Here is a 23,361-nt window from a genome sequence, read left to right on the forward strand (position 1 = left end):
GTAGTTAAAATGACATATCACCACCCATCAAATACTCAGAAATATCAAAGACCCCCGTCCCACCCCCACACCCTATTTGTTTCAAATGGTGTAAAAAAAGCCATTATATTTTGAGTTCTTAAAAACATTCATTCAAAGATGCGTTGAGTGGCAAAATTCAAGTCAGTATTTTTCATCGATCCAGAACCAACATGTTGCCCTTGCGGTCTCTGCTTTTAGCCATAAAAGTTAAAGAGAGTTCACTTGACCTCACAAGAACCAGCGCTGTTATTGTACGTCTTTGTTGTTATCCAACTAAAATATGATAAGAAAGATAAAGAGAACTCACTCACAAACCCCCATCTAACACCAGTCTGACTCCACAGCTTCAGTTCCTTCTCTGCTCACAAACACGCCTCTGAGATCCTGAAGACGCACCTGAGCACATTTCGTTTACGGTATCAACTGCAGTGGTTACGAGGCAGGATACTGTATGTACGCCTCTGCAAACACTTCATCCTTTTTATGGAGATCTGACAGGCAGTTTCGGTTCTGAGAAGAACTGAATCGTAGCAAGAAACAGAGAGGATCGAGGAGGGCATCGGTCGGGGGAGGTGAGAGAGTGTATTACAAGTTTGCGTGGATGTCCTCATGTCGCAGTACTTTGTAGGTGATCCAATAGAAGATGTTGAATATGAGGAAGCTCAGGGGGAAGACGGCCCGGGATATGGTGTCGATGCGCTTGGCCCGGTCCACAAAGCGCTTGCGGACTGCGTCGCTGTCGTACACGGTGGGCATTGGCGGGGGAGGCGGGGTGAAGACTGTGGCCCCCTCCACGGCGGTTCCATCCTTGTTCTGCAGGCAGTGACCCAGGCCATGACCCAGACCATAACCCCGGAAGTAAAACCCACGGCTGTCTCTCACTAGTTCCTCTGCCTGGGAAAGGGAAACACAGTTTGGCCTTTAGGTGTCAACCAGCATTAGATCATAGCCTCTCACATGACTTCACAGTGGATGGTTTCATTTTCAGATACAAGCCACAGGCGGTTGGGGTGTAGCAAAGCAAAAAGGCAACAGTGTGCAACAGGGTGAGAACAACACTTTCACCACAAAGAAAACAAACACCAATCATGCCTATAAACCTGGCTAGGGGGGGGGTATTTGCAAGCTAATGTAGCCTACTTTGGTCTTGGTGTAAAGGAATTCATGAGAGGCGGTGTTTAGTCAAGCACTAGTAGCCTAAAGATCAAGTTTATCCAATCATTTGCCTTTCACACGGGCTTCCTACACAGAGGGCAGCGGGGGGACATCTTCATTAGAGCGAATGGGAAATTTTAATTACCCAAAGTGTCGAAAAATTAACCTCTGTTTCTCTTTGTAGTCTAAGGACACGCACACCGTTTTTTTTTTTTTTTAAACTTCTGATATAATGGACCTCTCAAAGTGCCAGAGTGAAAAGTCAGGGTCTGAACAAAAACTCACAATAGGCATTACCTTTTGATGGATGGCACAGGCATTTTTTCCACACTGAGTGAGAGACCCTATTCGCTCTCTCTGTAGAGAATATTAATAGACATGTAGCTTAACTCTGACAGTCTCCTGACACCTTGAGAAATGCTCTTTGGCAGGGGAAAGAGGAGATGAAGGATCTAAATTGGGTGATTAGTAGTCAGTGGGAGAGGCCTGACTAGACTGACCCCCGTGTCTCTCTCTCCCTGACCCTGGCAGCCCTCTGGTACTCTGCTTAGCTTGATGAGGCAGACTTGGCAGAAGTAATAGGGATGTGAGGGTATTCTTTCCTGTCAGTGGCCCATACAAATGCTGTGTACAATGCTATATATACTGGACCTACCTAGACACTCATGATTACAGCTCTAAAAGTCCTGTAAAATCCTGTCCATGATGCTCTATGGGTTCTGTGTGTGTTCATGATTAAATACACTGAAAATGGTCTATGGAAGCCCTGACCTCTGTGCTGGCTGGGCTTAGTGAAGGCTATTTGGCAATACTCCACCCATTTACTGCCTAACTTCAAGTTCCCTTCTTTCAATTATCCAGCCTAGTCCACCCTGCCTCTCCTGTTCCTTGACTGTGATTGGAGAGGAACTTTGTTGAAACTAACCCTTTATCTGTTGTCCGTATGACAAATTACACCTTACAGCAGCGGGAGTTGTAGCTCTTCTTCTACTGCCTAATTATCTCCTCTACTTCTACCTAAACGATACAGTACATCATGTGCTGAAGTCTAATGGTGCGTTTCACCAAAGATAATAGGCACTCATCCTCTGTGCTCCATGCTCATGGCCCCTGGAAGGTAGTGACGCTCAGTATACACTTTGTGATTTTTTTTTGGGGGGGGGGGGGCGGGGGAGTGCAGCTCTTACCTCTGTGATCATCACCATGCACTGTCCTGACTCTGGGGGAGAGTAGCATGTAAACTGAATGTGTCTGTAAACTTTACGATGTCAAATGGAAGGTCAACGGCACCTGTCTTCACTTCTTTATTCTTAACCCGAATGCTAGAAATTCACAAGACTATTGTTGAGAATATTGTTTTGGAGGGGTAAAGGAAAAACAGTTGTTGTGGACACCTTGAAATCAAACAGGTTAGTGTGCAATACACTGCATTCAATACTTGTCAACGCTCTTGGTGGACGTTCTGGCAAAGAAAGAGGTCCTTGTGCTGTCTCGACAAGACAGAGAAGGTGAAACACATTTGTTCAGGCAGTGATGACAGAGGAGGGAAAGAACACATCTGGAGCAGAACACAGAGAGACATCTGACTTTAAATCAACCTTTAAAACTATGTTAGAGGGAGGGAGTGAAGGGCAGGAGTGACATCAGGGTGGAGAGTGAAATCAGGGTGGAGAGTGAAATCAGGGTGGAGAGTGAAATCAGGGTGGAGTGACATCAGGGTGGAGAGTGAAATCAGGGTGGAGAGTGAGAGAGAGCTCAACGAGGGATTGCCATAGGACACTTGAACTTGGTGGGCAGGAAATATTCAGTTTGGGGGGGGGTCAGGGGGTGAGGGAGCACATTCAGTTTGGGGATCATAGGTGTCGGGACAGATTTGGTTTGCATGTCAGGGGTGACACACGGGTCAAAAGTGGCAGGACAGATTTAGAATGCAAGGTCAAGGGTCAGGTCAGGGATGAGTGTTACCCTGGCACAGGCGCTGCAGGGCTGCTGATTCAAGGTCCCGTTGTTGCCAGGCATGTCTTTCACATTCCCTAGTGACTCGACACTTCCCGGATCACAGGGAAGCACCTCCGTAGGAAAGGGAACAAGTACACAGATTGGAACAATGGCGTTCGGAACCATGCTATTGTACCTGTCAGTGCCTGCCAATCAGTGCTTTGTTTCACTAGCTTGATGACTTCTCCCTTTGTTTCATGGCTGACTTGATTTGCAGTTGTGTGATGCATCAGGAGGTGCACTTTTACTTGTTTGTCAAAAGTTTTGCATATGTAACTAGACCTCCAAAAGATGTGTAGGCTAGTTCCTGCTAAACTTAATTCCTCAGGAATGTTAATGTGCTTGTAGCTTTCTGCTGAGTACAAACATTCTCTCTGCTTCATTCAATTCAGCAAAGTACCTGCGCTGAGCCCGAAATAGTGATGAAAAATGTGGACATAAAATTGATAAAACATGAAGGTGGGGAACTAAACGGAAAACATGCCATGCTATTTAACTTTTAAGTTCGAGAAGCACTCACAAGGAAAGAGTTTTGAAAGTGTGATATATCATCCACGGCCGTAACCAAGGGACGCTGAGGAAAACATCCTCAAGGAGCTACTTAAAGTTACTGTAGGTCTGCAAACAATGTGGTGGACAGTAGAGTAGTAAAATGCATTTTTATACCTCTGACCTGTGAACTGTATACCCCACATACAATTACATACTTACTATGTAACAACAATGTTGTTACTTATCACAACATTACTACATAGTTATAAAGGCAACGTAATGTAAAGTGTTTTCTATTTCTATTCTTCTGTTGCATAGGCATATATACTGTAGGAGCTTGGGATCAGGGTCAAAGGGCTCTCTGTTTTACAAAGTCAAGTTGAAGCATGGGGACACAGGTATTGATTATTGTTATACCTGGTCAGTTAGTGGTGGTTTGTGGTTGGTGTGCAGCGTTCCATCAGCCAAACATTAGCTCTCTCAGACCAAGGCCAAGCATCGATACCATCCAGACAAATGATTCACAGCCCAAACGCCTCAACGGGAGTAATTGTGCCACTGATGAGTAGAGGAAGAGCCCCCTGCCTCCCTGCCTGCCTCCCTGCCTGCATCCCTCCCTCCCTCCCTCCCTCCCTCCCTCCTCACGTCCTCTCTGCCTCTTGCTCTTATTGAGAATCATTCTCACTCCTGTTATTGATTCAGGTCCGCTAGACAGTCCAGTAAATCGGTGGGATTTGTCTGCCTGGACAGTGGGGGCTTTACTACTAGTCCAGGCAGCGGCCCAGGCTCTTGAATACCGTTTAATGCTATTTTTGTCGGCTCTCGACCGATTCTCTCTCTCTCGCTCTTGTGAGTAAATTCTCTGTTTCACTAATGTCTCACGTCTGGTGATTTGCTCTCCTCTCAGTCGTATCTCTGCCTCTCGACGTCTCCACAAGTGGGTGCATGGTGGATCGGCTGTTTGTCTGTTTAATGGTACTTCACACTAGCAGTATCCTGTTCCTCTTTAGGGACTTGCTTAGCCATTAAAACCCTGTGTGACTATCCCAGTCTTACAGTGATGTGAGGCAGGTGGACAGGATGCTGGCTCCTGTTAACCAGCAGTAAAATGGTGAGACAACAGAGGGTAGCAGGATTGGGTCGTATGGACTGTGCTCTGCAGGTCAGTGCTCACCATGGAAACGAGCTGAGCTAAAACGAGCTGATCTCCTTCATGTAATCTGACAGCCAGCTGTAGGGTGCTGCTGTTGTCAGTCTTCGATTATACAGCAGCGCACAATAACAAGAGGTGTAAGTCTGTGTAAGGGGAACGTTTTGGAAGAAAATCATTTCGCTGTACACTGATGTCCATTTTTATGAAAACAAACAAACAAAACAATTAAAAGTGAAGTTATTATAATATTACTAACTCAATCTTTTATATATATATATATATATATATATATATATATATATATATATATATATATATATATATATATATATATATAATATATATATATATATATATACACAGTACCAGTCAAAAGTTTGGACACAACATCTCATTCAATGGTTTTTCTTTATTTTTATTATTTTCTACATTGTAGATTAATATTGAAGACATCAGAACTATGAAGGAACACATATGGAATTATGTAGTAAACAAAAAAGTGTTAAACAAACCAGAATATGTTTTATATTTTATATTCTTCAAAATAGCCACCTTTTGCTTTGATGACATTTTGAGTGTGCTTTGTGCTTTGCACACTCTTGGCAAGGTGTGTCCAAACTTTTGACTGGTACTGTATATATATATATATTTTTTGGAGTATCTAAAAACCCAAACCATCAGTAAATTCATCTGAAAATTTGTTACAGAACATATTTGTTCTCATCTCCTTGTGAACTCTGCTCCCAATGGGCCATCTATCCATACAACAATGGCTGCTCACATTTCAAGAGATTGTACTCATGGAACTCTCCACAGCAAGAGTGCCTGGGGCTAGGGCCTCTACTGTGGAAACAAGGTGGAAAGCAGCTAAGAACATTTCAGAACTTTTATCCAAAACTGTCCTGTGAAATTTCAACCCTTTCATAACCTATTGCACTTATGTATTATCTATGATCTAAATGTGCATTGTATATATTTTTAAAATCTTATTTTATTTTTATCCTTCTCCTGTACATTTATTTCATATTGCCGGGTGGGTGGGGTGGGTCTAAAATGTAAAATACTTTAAACTGTTGGAATGTATTTTAATTGAAAAGCCAATCAAAACTTGATGTGAAAAGAAAAGTGTGTGTGTGAGTGAATGTGTGTGTTGTCTAGTGTGTGTGTGTGTGTGTATGTGAGGGTGTGTGTGAGGGTGTGTGTGTGTGTGTGTGTGTGTGTGTATGTGAGGGTGTGTGTGTATGTGTGTGTGTGTGTGTGTGTGTGTGTGTGTATGTGTGTGTGTGTGTGTGTGTATGTGTGTGTGTGTGTGTGTGTGTGTGTGTGTGTGTGTGTGTGTGTGTGTGTGAGATTTACACTTACTATCCTCTGCCGTCGCTGTTTCTTCCTCAGCCTGATGAACTCCTTGTGTTGCCGTGAGACGAAGTTGACCGCCGCGTATTCAAGCAGCGCCGCGAACACGAACAGCAGACAGACGGCCATCCAGATGTCAATGGCCTTCACGTAGGACACCTGAGGGCACGAAAGGTCACAGGGTCATCAATAACCAATCAAGCTGTTGGTGGGAATAATGAGGGGGTGGGGCAGCTTGGCATGTAATGACCCATGTCCTCAGAATGGCCCGGAATTCTAATGGGAGTCAATAGCACATGCACTGTAGGACGATAGGACTCTGATGGCAGTTGACACACAGCCATGGGAGAGGTCACGGTGAAGACTTCAGGAAAGTACAAGAGACAAGGATGTCAAAACATGCCAGAAACACTCGTTGAGTTCACTTTCCATGGCTATAGGCCAACAGTATCACTCAGCAGTGTCACTCAGCAGTAGTCTTCTAGGCCTTATGTTTTTGTTTTGTCTCCTCTGGCCTCTACCACTCTCTTATGAATTCAGGGGTCAGGGGTCAGCTACTGTATGAAGCCACCTGTTCAGTAAGACCATACTGGTAATGCATTTAATGCATTAACATTGTACTGCAATTCAATTTGAAGGGGAATTCGAAAGGGAAAATTGGAACATATCAATCTTGTGTAAAATGTACAATCGGGGAGTTTTTGCGTCTTTGCACCTGCACTTATCCCTCTACCCACCTTAGGTAGGGAGGCGCGAGACCCCGAGCTCTGGGTTGTCATGGTGAGCACAGTGGTGATGCCTAGGCCCACTCTGGCAGGAGCAGCATCCATGTTGATCCAGAAGGAGACCCAGGAGAGGATGACGATGAGGAGGCTGGGGATGTACATCTGGATCAGGTAGTAACCCATCTGTCTCTCCAGATGGAACTTCACCTCAATGCAGGTGAATTTACCTACAGCCAGAAATAATGGAGAAATTAATGGAGAATGGAGGCATACTGTTACCTGGTTTCATGGCAATTTAATCATAAAAAACATGGTGGACAACAGTCCCACCGGTGTTGTAGTTCTTGGTGCAGTAGCCCAGGTCCTGCTCGTCTTTCAGAACAAACTGTGGGAGCGTCAGATCTTCAGCCACCTGCACTGCCTTCTCAGGCAGCCACTCAAAGATCAGATCAGTCATGGTGTACCCAACTGGCGAGGGAGAGGGAGAGAGAGAGACATGGAGGGGTTGGGGGAGGGGACAGGGAGAGAGAAAGGGGGGGAGAGAGTGTCCAGCTGTCATTCCGTTCCAATGCCTGTTTGTCATGCTAAAGGTCATACGCCACAGTTTCAAAAGTGGCGGGGAGGTGTCCTGACGTTTGAAGCAGAAGGCGTACGTGAGGAGCATGCCTCCATGAATGTAGGAGATGTTTGCACACAAATCGACATGATGGCTTAATGGATGCAGGGTTGCCCTTGCGTTAGCATACACATGCTTGCACACACACACACGCACGCACGCACGCACGCACGCACGCACACACACACACAGTCCATCTAACGATGTCCGCCCCAACCAGACATTGATGGGTCTCATCTTCTTCACAGGGGCCTGATTACAGGTCTATTAAAAATGCATGCAGCATGCAATAACGCTGTGGAATGCTTGACACATCTGAATAATACTGATGTCTATCGGGCCCCTTAGGGCCAGTGTTACAAAAACATCAATTATTCAAGATATTATCCCCTACTCTCCCCATCCATACCACCCGTGTGAAAACAACAATACCAGGAAAACACACTTATCTCACTCCTGACGAGTGTGTCATTCACACGTCCTTCTTTAACAAGCGAGGAGAATATCAATGTTTTCGTAAGGTGATGAAATTATCTTTTTGTTGCCTATCCTACTGACTAACATCAAAATAACATATTCATTGTGCGTATTGAAAGCAGGTTTTATGAGGTGGACTGTCTGGATGTGTTGAGGAGATGACTTGACTAAGAATAGGGTGTAGGGGTTGTCTTTCTGTGGTAGCTTTTAGGTGGTTTTTAATGGGTCAAGTTATGCTACTTTGAAGGGGGTATAAAGTGTAATAACACAGAGCTGTTATTCACATTAGGAGTTCTGTCTGAACTGATCCATGGCCGAGCAGCTTCCAAACGCTTAACTGTGGCCTAGGGATTTATACTGTTGTGTATACATCTACTTAGATAAGGAACCGACTTATGAGCCCCAACTAGGTCACGAGAACACAAGATGATTTCCCAGTCCATGTGAAGTAGGATAAACTGCACATATATGACTTTGATATGTCACAAAAATGAAAAATATCATAAACATGAGGGTCTATTTTTATCGTGAGCCCATGAGGCACCAAGATTAGGGTCAGCAAACAGCACAGGCTTTGACTTTCTTCCTCAGACCCTGAAGACACCGCCCGCCCCCCTTCCCCCCCCCCCCCCTCCCCCTCCCTCTCTCTTTTCCATCCTTGTTCCCTCTCTCGATGGGGAGGCAACGTTGGCACAGTGTGTGGCAGTAAAACCTGCAACTGTTTTGCCGATGTCCTCGCCAGCCAAGGTGATCACACCCTTGGGCAGTGTACTAACACTTGTCAAAACAGAGCTCGGCGGCCCCGTTAGAGCTAGAGAAAGGATGGCTTCCTTTAATCAGAAATGATTAGGCCTCCAGTAATGGCCCTGTCAGGTAGTAAACCTACCCACTCTCTCTCTCTCTCTCTCTCTCTCTCATTATCTCTCTTACTTTTTCGTCTCTGCCTGTCACTGTTTGCCAAGATTTCTTTCTCTCACCGCCTCTCCACTCTTAAGAGGGGGAGGCTTAATGGCAGTGTGACTAACACTGTCAGAACAGGGTTACTGTACAGGTGGGAGCAGGACACCTACAATGTAGCATAACATTCTACAGTTTGGTTTATTGTTTGCCACAAGTTAGTAACTTGGCACATATAAAAAAAAAAGCCAGGGACCACAGGAGTGTACGTCATCATGTCGAAACAGAGGGTGAAGGCAAATAAAGATACACCAATACACAACTTGTTCAAGGCTTCAACTTATTCAAGAACTCATTCATTTCGATTGCCACCATCACTCCCAGCTAGTAATACGTTTAGCTTCACGGTAGGTTTGCTCCATTTGGTTCTCCTCTTTGCGAGACTTAAGTTATTTTGTCCCAGTGAAGCAGAATTAATCCACCTTGAGGGTGCAGGGGTGAATCACACAATAAAGGGACACAAAATGAAAGTTTCATTATTGATATCCTGGAAATTGGTTTCTTGAGGGCAGATGCTGTCAGAGCTAGGGGGCAAGGGAGTAGTCAATTTACTTTATTTTTTCCCTTTTGCCCCCTTGCCCTTTTATCCAGGCAATAGGGAAATACATGTTATACTCAGATTTCATAGAGACAACTTTGTTACAGGCATTCTGATTCTTCTTATGAACTGATTGTACACAGTATTATTATTGAATAAACAAAAATTCCATTTGCCTTAAGCAACATAATTATCTGATAAAGCTTCCCTGAAATGTATTATTTCTGGGTCACTACATAAGCCTAACCCTAACCCTGAAATGTATTATTTCTGGGTCACTACATAAGCCTAACCCTAACCCTGAAATGTATTATTTCTGGGTCACTACATAAGCCTAACCCTAACCGTAACTGACGACAGCTCGCTGTCATCAGTACCGATCATCATGATAACACCTGTGATTACAGAGGTTACGAACTGCATCTGGGAGACCTCCAGGTATCTCATCAAAGCTTTGAAAGTAGCCTCAATCATGTCATTCCTTTGTGGTGACTGGTGATTGTATCAGCGATCGTTTCTGCAATCTGGCCTTAAACACGTTGCGATCAGGGGAAGCTGGTGGAGGTATAAATTGTGGGACAGGTTAATTGTAATTCATGGAAAGGAATGAGACAATGAGCTCCTCCTCCGAGCCTGTCCTCCAATTACAATGAGCCCGTCAATTATTACAATTTCTACCTCCACCAGCCTCCACTGATCGCAACTTTCCATGCCCTGAATGCAGAAAGGAGTGGAAGGAGATGAAAAGAAGAAGAAAAAGAGGAAGAGGAGGAAGAAGGACAAAGGACTCACAGCTTTCAAGCTGCATGGTACAGGTCTGAATATCCATTGGGAAATTCTTCAAGTCCATAGGGCAGGACAGGATAAGAGTCAGCCTGAGATCGAGAGAGAGAGGGAGAGAGAGGGAGAGAGAGGGAGAGAGAGGGGAAGGAAAAGGGTGAATGTAAAGGAGGAAAGAGGGTGAGGAGAATTATAACACACAGCGGGAAAATAAGACACAAAGGCAAGCAAGACAGCTCCAAAGAGCAGCGAAGAGAATTTTCAGAGCAGTAATTTGATTTAAAAATAGCCTACAATAATGCGTCTACGGCAGTCTGTTCCATAGTCAACACCATGATGACGTTTGTAATGCGTAACAGAAAAAGAAGATTACAAACCACACACCATGGGTTGCAGTGCCATTTGGTTACAAGATTCTACAGTAATAGCAAACTAATTGCTGAACACATCCTTCCTTTTATTTATTGCGGCGCTGAAGCATTAAGCCATCAAGGGACCGTGGGGCCGAATAGTAGCTATTAGGGAGTTTGGGTCAGACAAGCTGTGTAATTACCTGCTGTAATGCATTGCCCAGAGGATAGACAAGAGCCACAAGCACTATGCTTGCAGGAGCCCATTTCTTTTGTGCTGAGATAACGCAAAATTCCAGACCCCAGAATATGTTTTTTTATGGCAAACACACTGATGAATGAGCCCTCTATGTGTTCCTCACCTGCTGTAATTCATCCCCTGCAGTAGAGAGGCACAAACCTGCCTTTGAACTAGCAGTGTTGTTTTGTGATTCCTCTCGTGGGTTTCAGAATGTTGATGAAGTAGAAAGAGCCGGATAGACCCCCATTGTCTTACGGCAGGTCTGAGCCTCAGAGGCAATGTAAGAAAATGAGATGGACCCACTACAGTGTTTGGGATGAGTGGAGGGACAACATATTGGTTTTGAAAGTTACTATGTTGTAAGTTACTATGAATGTGAATGACTCACTGGCTTCCCCTCAGGCCAGTGGCAGAACTGCCACAAACAACCCCACTAGCTCCCCCTCTGGCCACATCCCGAAATGCCTCTGATAAGCCACTTGCTCCACCTGGCCGTTGCCACAACTCACCTAATGCTGTACAGTACTTTCCCATCCTGGAAGATCCGCAGCAGTTTGTTGTCGGTGGTGACCTCATGAAAGTTGGCCCCCTTCTCATTGGCAAAGAACAGATCAGGCTTCCAAATAGAGTCCAACATGGAGGGGTCCAAGTCCAATGAGGCGTCCGGGTACTCGCTGTAAGCCAGACGGGGGTCAACCCACTCTTGCCGTAGGAACACATTCAGCCTGTAATCCTGTGGGTTGACTCATGGTAGTTAGAGAACGTTTGTCACACTTAATCGTAACTCTCATCCCAGAAGACAATTAAATTATACTGTCGCCAGATTTCACTTCTTTTATTAGCAGGTTTGGTTTGGAATCTTTGACGCAAATCTGATTAGATTAACCACCTGTAATGGTTGCTAATTAAGCGAAATTTTAAGTGACATTTCACTCTAATAGGATATTCGAGAAAGAACAAGAAACACACATTAAATGTGTTCTTTGAATTTTGTAGTTGGAAAAAGAAGTGTGTACTTTGATACTGATTTGAATCTATGACGTAGATATCACAGAACTAGAACTAGATAGATAGATCTGACAGCATAGACGTAGAATACACAGTATGTAGGAACCGTGTAGCCACCATTTCAATTTCAAATCATATATTGTTCAAACATTGCATTTTGTCTTGTATCAACTCCTCGACAATGGCATGCAGCATGGCATCATTTAATTAGGTCATGTAGTTTATTTGCCTTCCTAATATCCTCAATAAATTAATCATCTCTGGGTGTGTGGGCTAGTCTACCAGTCATTTTTCCAGCTGTCTATCTTACAGGTCCCATGAGGTATTACAAATAAAGAGCTACGAAGCTGTACATTTATCACAATAAACCATGAGTTTTACCAGAGCATCCAGTGACATCATTAGTGCCCTCTCTCTCCAAGCTGACCTGACCTGAAGGCAGGGCCTCTAGGACCCCTCATGACAACCTTTAACAGCTCACTGCTACGACCATTCTGCTGACCAAGCCATTATCTAAAGGCAGATCGGTGGGGAGCGATATTTAGTGGGCTTGCTTCAAGTCAAACAAAACATTTCAGCTGTAGCCATCGTCTTCTTAGGCACAGAGAAAAAGCCTAAAAAACATGTGGAGAATTCGGACACGGTATCGAGTCTATTCTTTAAAAAGTAATTGGAATTTCTAACGATCACGATCATTTTTGCTACATAGCCCCATAAAGGCAGCTTTGGTCCTGCCAGAGCGCGATGAAGTTCTTCATCAATTTAATTGTTCCAAACCGAGAATTTGAATGTATTGTGTAGCTATTCTTTTAAATATACTAGTTTCTGAGGACCATTAGTTTCCAACAGTACACTTTAAAATGCACTTTTAAGCATGGCACCGCAATTTAACTTTCCAATGTGTAGACTGACTCCACTTAAAGAACATTGATTCAGATTTTTGATATTATTTAGACTTTTTAATCAATAAGAATTTAAAGTTAAATTTTAATCAAGAATTTAAAACGCTACTCTTCTCATCTTTTAAGCTTGACAGTCCAATTCAACTTTAAACTTTATCAACTGCCATAATTAGACTCTCTCTCTCTCTCTCTCTCTCTCTCTCTCTCTCTCTCTCTCTCCCATTTTATTCATTTTCTCAATTTTTCATTTTAATTGCAGAGCGGACAGTTCATTATCAGTACATCACTGACCCACTGGTGTCTGAAGGTTGCGCTGATATTCTCTAGGAGACGGAGGGAGACATGAGGGAGTGGCTCAAATACTGACAAAGGGTTTGAATTAAAAAGGCATTGCATTAGCTATGGATTTTGAAAAGGAGGCATTTAGATTGGTCTTTGGTAAACTCTGGAATACGGTGTAAACATGCTTTAACAAGATTATTATGGTAGCACATTTACATTACAGCTTGGAATAAGTGGGAAATAACATTACCAGTAACAAGAAAGACAATTACCTTGTTATTACAAGGTAAGTTGGACTGTAGTTTCCATGTAATTATTTTGCATTAAATATTCTTGAACAGAGAAGGTAATTACAATGAAAGATTAGCTGGAAATGGTTTAGTACCTGTTTTCCATTTGTTCTAGCCTTGTACCCTGTCTTAACCTCTTAACTAAGACCATGATTACTCAGTCAGTGGTAATATGTAGGTTACCTACAGTAGTATCCGCATGCATGCATCCACTGAATGTAACAGTAATAAGATACCCAATAGGTCTGATACATTCAGTTTTTATGCATGATTTCCATTCAGTTAAAGTAATGGTACTCTGCCCTTCACTAGGAGGTGTCTTCCTGTCAAGGGCTCATGTGCAATTGTTTCTTCCAACAGAAGAAAAGCCAACTCACTGAACCACAGTGGAACAAAGCACCTTATTAAAGTACTGTTTGACTTTTGTTTGATGGTCACCAAGGGCCATTTTCAAAGGTAAAAGTTACAGGATATTGCAGTACAGATACTGTAGCTGCATTTTTATAAGTGAAATATAACAACTCAGTTTGTTTGCAATAAGCAAACATTGGCCTTAGTTGAAAGTAGCTAACTCTAACATTTGTGGGTGGATGAATGAATGGAGGCAATGCTTTCAAAACCATGGTTATTACCATGCTATTACCTACTTATTCTGTGCTGTAACGTACAGTGCTACCATTCTGATCTAATGTGGGCAATGTATGATTGCAAAGACTGCTGGTTGATAACTAAGCAGGTCTTTTGCAGAAAGTTCAATGTTGTCAAATCACAGAGCACTTAAATAATTTTAACTCTTAAAGGATTTAACTCAGTGGTGTCTTACCATCGTTGTTTCTGTGATGGACCCAAAACTGTTGATGAAAATATTGCAGGAAACATTCACAGGCGGACCTGAAAAAAGTAAAAAAATTATTCATCTACAGTACCATACTGTATATGCTCATCAGTGACAAGAATCCTTTCCATAGTTTGATCTGTTCTAGTTTTGTCAAGTTTTGTCAAGGTTATTTTGAGATTGTTACAGTATGAACAGGAAGGACAGGGTACCTTGCCCAGAGCTGACTTTTCAGATGTGGAGCAAGCACCATGAAATATATATGACACCAGCTGGGTCACAGTGAGAGTCTCGTGTTTGAGTGTATACAAGTCTGTCTGTGTCTCTCAAACAGGGAATTCTGTCCACCTTACTCCCGCAAAACTAACTCCAAATCACTGCTTTCATAAGGAAAAGAAACCCATTGGTTGGCATATGACCATCAAGGCTAAGCAACAATATTAGCTTTTATGCAAATGATTGTGGTCTCACATCACAGAGGAACTGGTACTGTAGCTGTGCGTGTTCATTCCGTGACTCCTCGATGATTTTCCACGGAGGGATGTGGATGTGGCCCAGTTTTGACGTACCTTTGAAGTTGGGTCTGATGCGGGCGTCATAGCCTGACGTTCTTCCCATGAGCTTGTCCAGGAAGTCTGACGGGGACATCTGAGGACCCGTCCTGCCGGGGGGCTTTATCTCCTCCTTACAGGAGCTTGGTCTGACACCACCAAGGAAGAGAGAGAGGCACACACAAAGAGAGTAAGGAAAGAGAGAGACAGGGGAGAGAGATGGATGGATAGACAGGTAGATAGGTAGATAGATAGATAGATAGATAGATAGATAGATAGATAGATAGATAGATAGATAGATAGATAGATAGATAGATGGGGAGAGAGAAAGAGAGAGAGAGATGGAGAGGAGGTACGCGAACAAGCAACTTCAACAGTCATCAGTGGGTTATGTATGCAAACAGCAGTCGTTGAGGAAATGAGGATGAAAAATGTGTATTAAAGTGACCTGCCTCATCTGGCTCAGAGAAACCCATCTATTTCACATTATGTTTGGAACATATTGTGCTTGGTAGACCCTAACTACAGACAGAGAGTCAGAAAAGGAAAAAGGTGCACCACCATGTCTCCATAAAGTCCCTCTTGGCTTAGCAGCAGTGGGGCTTGACAGATTGATGGCTCAATTGAGATGCTGTGAATGTCACACCGGGGGGAGGAAGGCTTTGATAGCAGCTCCAGCAGGGCTCAGCCTGCCACTGACAGGCCCGTCAGGCCAGAGAGAAGAGAGAGAAGGGTAGAGAGAGAGAGAAAGAGAGAGACTGGTGATGGATCCCTGCTCTGACTTGTGTAGCACCCCTGATTTCTCCCCATGCTTTTTATGCAATTGTTAGTGGATCAGTCATGACCCAGGCTCCTGTAAAGTATCGTCAGCTAGCTATCCCCAATCCCTTCCTTCCCCAAGGCTCTGCTGCCTGCTGTCTCTTGTGTTCCCTGGGTGGGAAGTTACAGATGGACTACAAAGGTCTCTGAATAATACTCTGTCTTCTCTCTGTGGTCTGATCCATGGACCCTTTGCTGTATGACAATGACAATTTCAGGCAAAACATTTCAAGGCAAAGAAGATCTTCTGAGATGTGTATAGAGACATGTATGCTAAGGAAGCGGTTTACTGGTTTGGATACGTTTTTTAAATGATGGAATATTTTTGATGACTAAATTAAATGGAGCAGAAACCTTGAGTGGTATTACATGTTGCATTTGCTGTGTGGAAAAACTCTCCTTTGATCAAGCAAATGTTACAGTAGGTCAGGGATTAGCTGAATCAATTAATAATCGTTTGAAGCACACGTATATTCGTAGTAGAGTTCAGCAGCTTTCTGGTTGCCAAACATCCCTTACATTGAATATATTAACTAGGGTGAAATGAGGGCAACAAACAAACTAACATTACCCCTCACCATTCCAGTACACACTTTCTCCCTCCCTTAATCTCCCTCAAAACTTTCCTGTGGTATGCTTAATGCGATCATGCCAGCACAAAACATACATTTTTAATGACTGATGAGAGAAGAAACCTAAGATTTTGATTTGCAGTCTCCTTGGATGTCTGACTAACTTTCTCTCCCCCCCGCTGTTGATATAAACCACAGATCCATCTATGTACCCCTGGTGATTCTTCCTGCTGAGCTAAATCTATCTCTGAGTCTCTCATACTCTGTTAAGTTGAAATTCCCATCAGTCTGCTGGTATTTCACTGCTGTTGGCTGAAGTTAACAGTAGTGCAACCGCATTGATGTTCCCCATCTCTCTCTCTCTCTCTCTCTCTCTCCCACTGGCTCATGTACGCACGCACGCACGCACGCACGCACGCACGCAGTGATGAGTATGGGTCACTTGAATTCAACTCTATTCAGTAAGTAGGTGTATTATTGATTCCTTTGCTGTACAAATAGGCTCCAAATAAAGCACATGCACAAAGTGTTCCTATTTACAAGGACAAAAGCAATCTGATTTAATTGACAAGTTTGAAAAAACGGTTTGAAAAAACGGTTTGAAAAAACGGTTTGAAAAAACGAAACGAAAATCCGAGAGTAGCGGATTTGTGACTTGATTTGGCTACAAGCATTCAAAAACAAATACCTAAGACAGTTATCTCTTTAGTCTTCAAGAAATATTGACAGAAGAAAAGTGGGCCTTCTTTAATATAACTGTCGGTGTTAGCATGGATTTCTGGTTGATTTGACAGGATGAAGGTGATTGATGATTACCTGAGAGAACCATCTACCATAAATTCTCCGGGGGGCGTCCATTTTATGATACTCCTGTCAGTTAAGCTGCAAAAAGGTTCACTAAAGTCAGAAAAACTATTATTCACATTCTCACACAAGACAGAGTAAGCCATGCCTGTATGCCAAGATACTTTCCTCCCATACATCACAAAGTCAATGTTCTGGAGCCAAAGGAACTGTATTAGCTAAGACATACATTAGGAGAAAGATCAAGTGAGATTCAGCCTGGAATTGTGAAACTGTCTCTGGCTGACTCATCCACACCTAGTGATTCTAATAAGCAGTAAAGACTCCATGCAGTTTGATATTCCTGTTAAAGTGTTCATTTTGTTGTTCAGTCTTAGTAGTCGTGCCTTGCTGTGCTTTTTGTCATTACCACTTGAATACAAGAGGACTGGTTGAGGCTAGACTAACAGTATAAGCTATTTTTCAGAAGAAAAATATACATGGTCAAATGTAAGATCAAACCAAGTTCTGCAGCCCTCTCATATGTGTTGACCACAGCTCAATCGTCAACCCTTGAACCCCAGGCCGCCAGGAAGCAGTGAGACTCCTACACATCCCCCTCAGGCCCGACACCACCTCTCCATCAACCCCATGCATGTCTAATGAAGCGCCTGCTTATGCTGGCCTGCACCATCACAGGCAGAACATTTGTCTGCTCAGGCCACAGAAACCTGCCAACCACACCAATTAAGCAGCTTTACACAAACCGTCTGCACTAACTTACCTGACAGGCAATTAATTGAATGTAAATTATGTCACTTTTATCCGACGCAGGCATCCTGTAGGGCTAGTTGTGACTGCGGGTCAGTGGTGAAAACACAGTCTCTTAATTAAATCACGTACCTGTACACGATAGTAGGCATTCCCAGTCGTGTCCTGGTTGATGCATTAGAGAGATGAATACGTCAAAAACTGACGTGCTACGTGAGGGTGAACTGAATTTGCGTGACTTAAGTACAAAGAAAATCTTTATTAACTTTGAATTGCGTGGCGGTTAGGCAGTATTAGGTATTAACTTTGAGTTGTTACGGTAACAGTAAGTTGTCAGGGGAACGCATTAGCAAACATTAGCATAGCAAACATTAGCATTAGCAACAATAATTAGCACCGTATATAATATAACACTATTGTGCATAGGTACACGATTTGAGTAGGAGACCAGTCTGCCAGTGATGGCTCTTGACAGAGCTTTAGGGAGGCAGCAGGAGCCTGTTAAATGAAACCTGGGCCTCTTTCTAAATCATTGAGATGCAAGTTGGGGATATTTAATGAGCCTGACCTTTCGGCCCCTCTACCACCGTCTGATCTCTGTATCCATGTCGGGAACGTTGTGGAGAATATCTAACTACTCTCCCGCCTCACTCACACTCCTCCTCCTCCTCCTCCTCCTCCTCCTCCTCCTCCTCCTCCTCCTCTCCCCCCACAGAGCAAGAGCACATTTTCTTGTATCGGAATCTTGTAATGTGGTTATTTTATTGGGTTCCAAACAAAAAATATAATTCTTTGATACAGAATGTATTTGGAAATGGAGTTTGAATTACTGTCATATTCCTGAAATGATAAACAAAGAATGCAATACAGGGAGTCTCGTAACAGCTCCAGAGCAGGGAGAAGAAAAGTCAATATTTCTGCCACAGTTCAAATGCAATTGGGAGCATCATAAAATCATGGTATTGGGCAAACCTTGAGGAGAGCTGTTATCAAAAATTACAGGAGAATTGCATCATAACTCAAACAGCTGTTCAGAATTCATTTTGATGAAAAGAAAAAATACAGTTCGTAGTTCACGTCAGATTAATTGTACAAGCAGAACTTGAGTGCTAGTCAGAAATGCTTTTTTTAAATTTCTAATTTGTGCATCTCTCTTTGAGCAGAGAGAGGAATGCATGCTGAACATTTGCCGTTTGTCATTCATTACGTGTCTGAAGATGACATGTGACTGAATGAGAGAGAGTTTATTCAACCCCCAGTCTTGTATCCTGGTATTTGTGTTGCCTCAAAGATGGAGCTGCATGGTAAACCAATAACTCAGGATGGAGGGATGCAATATGTCATTTCTGGAATGTGAAAAGTACGCCAATTCAACAGCACCAATATTTCAAATTTCAATAACGGATATGAGTGTGTATGGCAGTTATTCATACTGAGTTGATGTTGTGAAGAGCCAGTGTTGCCTGCTGACAGCTTCTGGTACGAGTGGGAGATACTGTGTCGACTTCTGTCAGGACTGCACTGTCGGCACACAACCTGACACACACACAGACGCGGACACACACACACATGAACACACACACACACAGACACACAGACAACCATGCACACACGCACGTACACACACACACACACACACACACACACACACACACACACACACACACACACACACACACACACACACACACACACTCACATGCACATACACACACACAAACAGATTGCTGCTGGAATTCTTACCAACACTTCTAACAAACAAAAATTCGTAATACCAGATCTTTCAAACTCAAAGTCAAGAAACTATTAGTTGCAGCCTTAATTCAGTGCCATTTGGACTATGCCTGCTCAGCATGGTATAGCAGATTATCCCGGCGGCCCAAAGAACAGAATGCAGGTGATGCAAAATAAAATAGCTAGATAGACGATTAACATCCCTCCGAGGACTCGAATAGGAGCCCAGGAACTTCAGTAAGTTGATCTGTTGCCAGTAGAGATGAGCTGACCAGCTGAAGCTCATCCATGTGTTTGATATTATTAATGCTCATGCCCCCAAGCATATGAGATGTCATATTGATATGGTGTTTAACCAGCATAATAACACACAAGCAAGTGTCATGTCTTGCAAAATCCCATAGGTAAATAGCCCTGCAAAGAGCACTTTCTTCTAGACTGGCATTTATCTCCCCTCCGCATTAAGCAGTGCCAGAATAAAAACATATGGGTAGGATTATAGGTTAGATCACCCCCCCCCCCCTCTTGTGGGTGAAGAGGATTGTTTAAAGTGTTTGTTGGATGTGTATTTTAAGTCAGGATAGTTTTTCAAGAGGTTTATAGTATTTTATTTTTATACGGATTTCTATTAATATTGATGCTTTTCATTAGGTTTAACTAGCTGATTATCATTTCCTTTCTGTATCTATGTATTGTTGTTTGCTGTACGTCATTGGTTGTTGCTTGTCTCACCATTGAGGACCACACTGGCCATTATTTAACTTACATGAAATCAATCAAATCAATCAATAGCACACACAGTCACACACAGTCACACACAGTCACACACAGTCCTGGAAGAATAGGAAATAATGCGTGGGGTTGGCCTTGCCTAGCAGGAGCTCCTTTCCCATCTCTGGTTGCAATCAGAGACATGAAGACATAAGGAGGTTCCACCCTCTACCTTGCGTTGATCAATGTCGCACCGTAGCGGAGGACCTTTTTCACATTACAGTCCGTTTTCTCTGTCCTGGACATCAGGCTGAAATGGATGAAGCTATTATTTACCAGGAGCAGTCTGCACACGCAGTGGCCATCAGTAAGTCAAAGGTGCCAGCTAACGATGACAGATAAAGTTTACCCATCTCTGACGGTACATCTCTGGACTGTGGAGAGGAATAAATACAGTAATGCTAGGGATGCTCTGTCAGAACAAAGGAACCGTAAGCCTACACCAGACGGCACTGGATAGCATGTCCTTATGAAGATGTAAATGAACTGGGGGAAGCGAGGCAGGGTCAGTGCTGGGGGTCAATGGCTCCTTTCTCTGTGCTCTCCCTATATAACCATTATGAGTCGCCTAGGAGGCTATTAAGTACACTTCTTCGCCTGACTATCCTCACATTAAAGCTAAAGCAGACACTTAGAGTTGATGGACTTAAATAAAACATACATAGCTGCTGCAGGACCTACTGGAACTTTAATGCCAGTTTCAAACTGTTCTACTCAAGCACTGCTGAAATAATTTCGCCTGACAACAATGGGGAATCTTTGCGCTTAGAGAGCTCGCTAATTTCTGCATGTCCCATTCTGGCAGTGGGCCTCAGCGTAGTCTCTGAACTAGATTCGTTTCAATTAGATGGAGCACATACTGTATTTTGCCCATGAATTGCAAACATATGCTGCTAACTGCTTTTCATTAGGAAGCTAGTGATCATGAAGCGTTAGTTGGAAATGTGGCCAGCCGCTCCTTGGATCCAGGAAGCTGATGGTGAAGAATTGACATGGGTCAGACACATACAGGTAGAGAGTCACATCTATTCTTTATGAGCATGGGCTAGAAACACAAACCACACCAAACCGAAAGGCCATGGATAACCTTGGGACGGGAAGAAAAAGCCTTTGTTGTCTCACCAGGATGCACAGGGAAAGTGAAAATAATTCATGACTGAATCCAGAGTTTCCCTGCATTGAAGTATTCTACATTTCACTGCAGGGTTCATAATGTCATGGGGAGGGGGAAAGGCTACATGTGTATTGTACAGTATGTGACATGTAAAGTTCATAAAGTTAATGATTACAGAATGTTTCCCAATTATTCCCAATTCCCAATTCCCACATATCTCAGCATTTCAACCTCACCTGTAGGCTATACTATCAACCTCACCTGTAGGCTATACTATCAACCTCACCTGTAGGCTATACTATCAACCTCACCTGTAGGCTATACTATCAACCTCACCTGTAGGCTATACTATCAACCACCTCAGAGCAAGGCTTGACTGACCGAAGATCTGTTTACACTGTATGTCTATAATTCCCTGTTTATCATTAAAATGTGAAGGAAGAGCACACCGGATCATGTTCTTTTCTCTGGTTTAGTCCCTTTTCCATGTGTCTATGGGGCTCAGTGGACTCATTATCCTGCTTCCACAATATCAACACTTGTTTTCAACAGGCACCAGCGGAATATTAGATTGATAGGGTGAAAACCAAATGCTGCATTGGACTAAATTAGCAGAAGAGTAAAAATAGTCCCAGGAGTGAACTGACCTTGCACAGTAGTACAGAGGGATTCTACCCACTCTCATTTAAACGCAACAAACACATTGCTGTGGTGTTTTTCTTTACTCATCTCTTTGCCATCTGCCCCCCCTGACATCTCACCCCCCCCCCCTCTCTCTCCACTGATGTATCTATTCTAATGTTTTGTTTCTTGGTAATATAATTAGTTTAGTGCAAGTCCAGCGCAAATGACAAAATTAGCTTCATGCAAATGTGGTATATTTAGCTCTCTGACTGCCAGCCGTGGGGTTTAATGATTTAGACTAATCCACGCTAACCTACAAAGTCAAACGCTACTTCCAACTCCGCGCCGCTGCTCATGCGCTCTAATTTGTAATGCAATCTATAATCTTGCGGGAGTGAGGTTTGACATCTCCGGAGGCCCAACAAGCTCCCGCTGCATCGCTCACACAATAGAGACCTTTGATAGCAGATTCCAGCCTACGATGGCCCCGTTTTCACAAGTTTGAGCTCCCACCATCGCTCCCAGGCGCTCCCCAATACAGTTTTAGCTGATCTATACTACTCTACGACAGTTTTAGTCAAATCTTCCTATTTCCAATCATATTTAATGTAAAACGTTCCTGTCTATAATTTGATATTGCTATCAGCTGGGTGCCACGATTAGAAGTGAGAGGAGCTTTCTATCACTTTGGTTTCTTCCAAGTCCTAATTGCCATATCTGCTGTCAAATTTCACCAGAGAGAGTTGAAATGTCTCGCTGCAGGCACATATAACCGAGCAGTTGGTTAAAATGTCAACCGGTAATTGTGCTCACATGGAAGACCGAGGTTAACCTATAGGGCCATGAAGACATATTAATAGCACTATTCTGAATACCTTCACTCTGTCACTCTGTCTTGTTATGGCAGTGCTACCATAAGGAATCCATTGTTAGAGCTGACATTGAGTATTTCACTCCAGTAGCCACCATCCTCACACACCACTTCATGCCACATACTGTAAGTCTGAAAATGGCACTGATTGCACTGGAAGGACTTGACGGATACTGTTATAAGCCCCTACGCTACAGAACATGATCACCGTGCTCACAGTATGAGCCGCTAGTTCAGCTTCCTCAGTGTGGTGTTGAGGACTGTCATTAATGCTGATTTGATCAGTCCCCTATGGATCAGACGGATACGGTACCCGACGGCGGAGTTTGAGGGATTCTAGCTGGAACAACAGCTCTGCTCTGCTCTGCCTAGCCCTCAGATGTCTCCTGTCTTTCTGCCTCTCTGTATTCAACACACCTTCGACACGTACGTCCCAGATCTGATATCAGTGCGGATTGCCTCTTGTCAATCTCTGTGAAAATGTGCTAGCAGGATCTCAGACAGAGAGAGGCATTGAGCTAGCGGTGAGAGATAGCTTTGATGTGTCTGTTCAGAGGCTGGCCGGTCTGCAGTGGCTC

At 43.4% G+C, this 23,361-nt stretch overlaps 1 protein-coding gene across 1 annotated transcript in view; it reads right to left on the reverse strand.

Annotated features, from left to right (window-relative positions):
- Positions 1 to 606: 606 nt before the first annotated feature.
- The window catches only part of glra4a (glycine receptor, alpha 4a), a gene marked incomplete at its 3' end in the record, with an annotated part of 33,117 nt that continues 10,362 nt past the window's right edge, over positions 607 to 23,361 (reverse strand). Inside the window, exons 2-9 of the mRNA XM_083686855.1 lie at positions 14,743 to 14,873; positions 14,162 to 14,229; positions 11,366 to 11,589; positions 10,278 to 10,360; positions 7,228 to 7,365; positions 6,910 to 7,124; positions 6,182 to 6,331; positions 607 to 915 (exon numbers count right to left, since the gene is read on the reverse strand). Coding sequence (XP_083542981.1) covers positions 607 to 915; positions 6,182 to 6,331; positions 6,910 to 7,124; positions 7,228 to 7,365; positions 10,278 to 10,360; positions 11,366 to 11,589; positions 14,162 to 14,229; positions 14,743 to 14,873 — 1,318 coding nt within the window. The remainder of the gene's footprint in view (positions 916 to 6,181; positions 6,332 to 6,909; positions 7,125 to 7,227; positions 7,366 to 10,277; positions 10,361 to 11,365; positions 11,590 to 14,161; positions 14,230 to 14,742; positions 14,874 to 23,361) is intronic.

Source organism: Argentina silus (genome assembly GCF_951799395.1).
Source record: "Argentina silus genome assembly, chromosome: 15".
In the NCBI taxonomy this organism is placed as follows: Eukaryota; Metazoa; Chordata; class Actinopteri; order Argentiniformes; family Argentinidae; genus Argentina; species Argentina silus.